The following is a 4,124-nucleotide window of genomic DNA, read 5'->3' as shown; positions in this document are numbered from 1 at the left end:
TTTTAATATTTATTTTCAATTTTTTGTTTCACTTTTAGCCCAAGTATGAAATTTTTTAATATTTTCATAACCATATGTAAAATTAGCTACTAGAATCAAAATATGAAATTGTGATTATACTTTCACTCAACCATATGTAAAACTAGCTACTAGTATAAAAAATATGAAATTATAATTATACTTTCACTCAACCGTAGTATCACCAAATTGATTAGTACTGGGATGCAGTTTATAAATCCACGATCAGGAGCGGATCTAGTAAGAACTGCGGGAGACAACTGCTCTCTTAATTTTGAAATTTTATGGAGATCTGTATATTCGGATCAACTTTGTCTCTTATGAAATTTTATTTAACACCTTTTAAAATTCTAATTTGTAATTTAGATAAAATTTAGAGTTAAAATTGAAATAATTTTTTTATTCTGATTGATAATTAGAATTATAAGTTAAAACAATAGAAAATAAAAATTAGAATATTGAAAATAATAAGTTAGAGTATTGTCTTTAATTTATCTAATATCTAAGTAGCTATTTAAACTTGATTCATTATTTTCTTGCCCAACTAACCACAAATTATAAATCCACCCCTATCGACGGCTTAAATTATGTACCTTAGTAGAAAGTATATATGTGAACACCACACAGGCACAGCTAGCGGGTGTTATCAATTCCAAGGAGTTTGAGAAAAATCTAAGCAATTGATGATGAGTATTTTTGCAAGTTTGACTAAGCGTCGTTGGATTCCACTTGACCGACACTGTCATACGGGTACGTGTCAATGGCATCCTTTTACTCGTTTAATTTGAGTTTGATAAGCTGCTGTTGCTGTTGCTGTTGAGTGTTGACCTGATCGAGAGCAGGTCAGCAGGGGAAGAAAAATTCGGAGTTGAGACTGGTATAAATATAATACACAGACTTGTTGGGTTAAGAAATGGTATTGGAAATCTTATTTGGCGTAGGGGATCAGTTTGACAATGTGCACATCGGGTTTGACCCGGCGCTGGGAAATTAAGCCTACCTAGAACCTAGTGTGCTCGAATAAAACCCGGGTTCGGGTAAATTGTAAGCGGATCCAGTGTTTGATATATAGGATGACAGAAGTGAAGTGAGATTAAAAAGCACAATAGACTATTTTTTCTAATTAATTAACCACTAAAAGAAAACCCAAACTTAACCCGACAAATGGTATTGTATCCTCATTCCAAGTTCACCTCTCATCTTTGCTCCAGCTTCCCAAACATGTATTTTTCTCTGTTTTCAAGGTAATGCCTATTCCAATTCCAACCCTGAAAAAAATAATCAAAATTGAGGGAAAAAATTAAAGATCATATGGCCATGAAAATATCAGAGATCATAATCTCAGTTATAGTAGTTCTCTCCCTCACACTTCTCTTTATCGTAGACTCTGCAAAATTAATCTCAAACTATCTAGCAACTAGTATATTTAATACCTTCATCTACTTTGCCGTTTGTTATCTCCATGCCACCCAAATATCTACTATCAAATGGAGAATTGTGATGGTAGCTTTGTCCCTTGGTTTAATAACAATGATATTTGCTAATCATTTCTACATCACTCCTTGGCGTTGGGAATTCGTATCCCGTCTAATTTATGGTATCGGCTTGGTGGCCATGCAGCCTTTTTTACTGATGAAATTTTCATGTGATCGGAGGAGCGCAGTTCTATTCACAGCATTTGTGACAGATGTGGTCCTGCTATTTAGTAATCGTGAAGATTCAGATCAATTTAATAGAATTTTCACGCTGATTGTAGCAATTATAGTTTATGTAATCCTCTCTGCCTTTCATGTTAAGCAAATCTGGGCCCAAAGGTGGAAGGTCGTGGCCATCGCATCAATTTTTGTTTTAACTGTGGTGTTAGGTATTCTCCTCCAAATCTACTGGTATGACAAGGATATGTTATTTATAGTAATTGCAAGTATCAATGCTTGTTTATCCCTTGTGCCGTGGCTGTGGCTAATGTTTTCCCCAATAATAATGGTATGGTGGCAAGCATACAAAGAACAGGAAACAATCCAAGACGAACAATATGATTTCCTCGAGGTGGTCGGATTACCTGCAAGGTTCACAATCAAAGATCTTGAAACTGCAACAGTAAACTTTCAAGAACCCATAGGTGAAGGTGCTTCTGGTGTAGTGTTTAAGGGGACACTAACAGATGGTACTACCATTGCGGTAAAGCGGATAAAATGGCAGCTGAGTGGTGAAACAGAGTTTAGAACAGAGATGACAATTATTGCAAGTCGGCAACATGTTAATTTAGTGCGCCTTCTGGGGTTTTGCCTCTCTCCGAGAGGGGACCACTACCTGATCTATCCATTTCTCGAAAATGGGTCTCTTGATGCATGGCTTTTCACGGATAACGGAAAAAGAAGCCATTTAACATGGGTGTTAAGGTACCGCATTGCAATTGATGTAGCCAAGGCACTTGCATATCTTCACCATGAATGCCATCATCGGATATTGCATCTCGATATCAAACCTGCAAATATTCTCCTCGACGGAGATTTCAGGGCCCTGCTATCAGATTTTGGTATCTCAAAATTAATTGGGAAGGATGAAAGTACCGTCATGACCAGAGCAAGGGGAACGGTAATTATTACGATAAATTAATATTCCATTTTTTAATCTTTATGGTTAATTTGATCTCATTGATTACACGACAAAGCATTTTTTAGAGTTAATTTATATCAAGTTATTCCTTGTTTAATTTATATATTACAAAAATTAACATCTTGCCATATCAACATATTTTGTACCACAAACAGGTTGGATACCTATCTCCTGAGATGCTGGTGTCAAATGGTATTTCAACAAAGTCCGACGTCTATAGCTACGGAATGGTGCTTTTGGAGTTGGTCGGTGGGCGAAGAAACTTAGAATTTGTGGTGGATGAAGAGACTCAAGAAAGACGGAACTCATATTTTCCTAAGATTGTCAGAGAGAAAATGGTGCAAGGTGAGCTAATGGACATAGTCGACAAGGGCTTAATCAAGAATGAAGAGATAAGGGAAGAAGAAGTTACTGTTTTATCTCGACTGGCTCTTTGGTGCATTCAAGAGAACGCAATGCTAAGACCCAGCATAACAGATGTGGTTGAGATGCTGGAAGGTCACACACCGGTGCATGTGCCGCCAGAAAGCTCTATGTTTATGGTGAATTTTTTGGATGTTCAACCACCGCAGTCTAGTACATTTGGCCTAGCTTGGAAGGATGGGGCCGCTCTAATGTCGGCCAATAATTTGTCCATTTCCATTCAATCTGGCAGATAAAAAAAATTTATCTTCTAGGCCGAATATGGTACTTTTGAAAATCAGTTTTCTGAACCTGATTCAATTAATTTATAGAGTGATTAGGGAAGTGTATAATATAATTACAGGCTCACAGGCTGGGTAGAACAAAAACTTTTTGTGGGGAAAAGAGAAAAAAATGATAGTAGGATATATACTAGGAGTCTAGGATCTGAATCTTCTTTTTTTTTGTTTTTTTTGTATGAGCAAGTGAGTGCGATAGGAGCATATGTTTTCTTGTATATATAATTATTATGTATTTATCTGTATAATCATGTTTTCGTTTAGTTCCATCTTGATTGAGTGTGAAATTTCACCAAAAAGATCCCAACAGATTTATTTAACAATAACTAAACACGGATAATACTTATTTCACATATGGTACTAAAATATGAAATATATAGCTTGTCACATTTGATTTGTATGAACTGGTAAGTGGTAATATAGTTCTTGCCAGTATGAAAACAAACCAAAAGCCTCACAGAGTTGAATGGAGATGGGGCAGCTTGTGGTGAAATTAATGAGAAGAGCTTAAGCCGGATATATATGATGTCATCATTGATGGGTTAACTGCTGCTGAGTTGAAATGAAGCCGAGTTTTGAACTCATGTTACAAATTTTCTCCATAACCAGTCATGAGTTCTGCTTAGCTGTAACAATTCTATTTGACTATTCCTTTGATGAATGAATGATTGGAATTCATATAAAAAAAAAAAAAAAACTGATCGCATAATTCTATTCACAGCATTCGTAACTGACGTGATTCTAGTGATCATTAATCGTCAAGATTTACAACAATTTAATAAAATTTTC

The 4,124-nt window shown here is 35.8% G+C and overlaps 1 protein-coding gene across 1 annotated transcript; it reads left to right on the top strand.

Annotated features, from left to right (window-relative positions):
• Nucleotides 1-1,231: 1,231 nt before the first annotated feature.
• On the top strand, nucleotides 1,232-3,348 carry LOC144557317 (putative receptor-like protein kinase At5g20050). Its single transcript, XM_078305876.1, has 2 exons — nucleotides 1,232-2,613; nucleotides 2,790-3,348. Exons 1-2 carry the CDS (start codon nucleotides 1,330-1,332, stop codon nucleotides 3,291-3,293), a joined length of 1,788 nt encoding a protein of 595 aa, XP_078162002.1. The 5' UTR covers nucleotides 1,232-1,329; the 3' UTR covers nucleotides 3,294-3,348.
• Nucleotides 3,349-4,124: the final 776 nt, after the last annotated feature.

The sequence above is a fragment of the Carex rostrata genome, chromosome 7, assembly GCF_964058835.1.
Source record: "Carex rostrata chromosome 7, lpCarRost1.2, whole genome shotgun sequence".
Taxonomy (NCBI): Eukaryota; Viridiplantae; Streptophyta; class Magnoliopsida; order Poales; family Cyperaceae; genus Carex; species Carex rostrata.
Note: the sequence above shows the minus strand (reverse complement) of the source record. Positions and strands in the feature narration are given on the sequence as shown.

Bases quoted from the DNA above. Each gene is read 5' to 3' on its own strand.
- LOC144557317 (XM_078305876.1), top strand. From the start codon at position 1,330: ATGGCCATGAAAATATCAGAGATCATAATCTCAGTTATAGTAGTTCTC. The intron at 2,614-2,789 runs GTAATTATTACG...TACCACAAACAG, and splicing joins TGACCAGAGCAAGGGGAACG to GTTGGATACCTATCTCCTGA.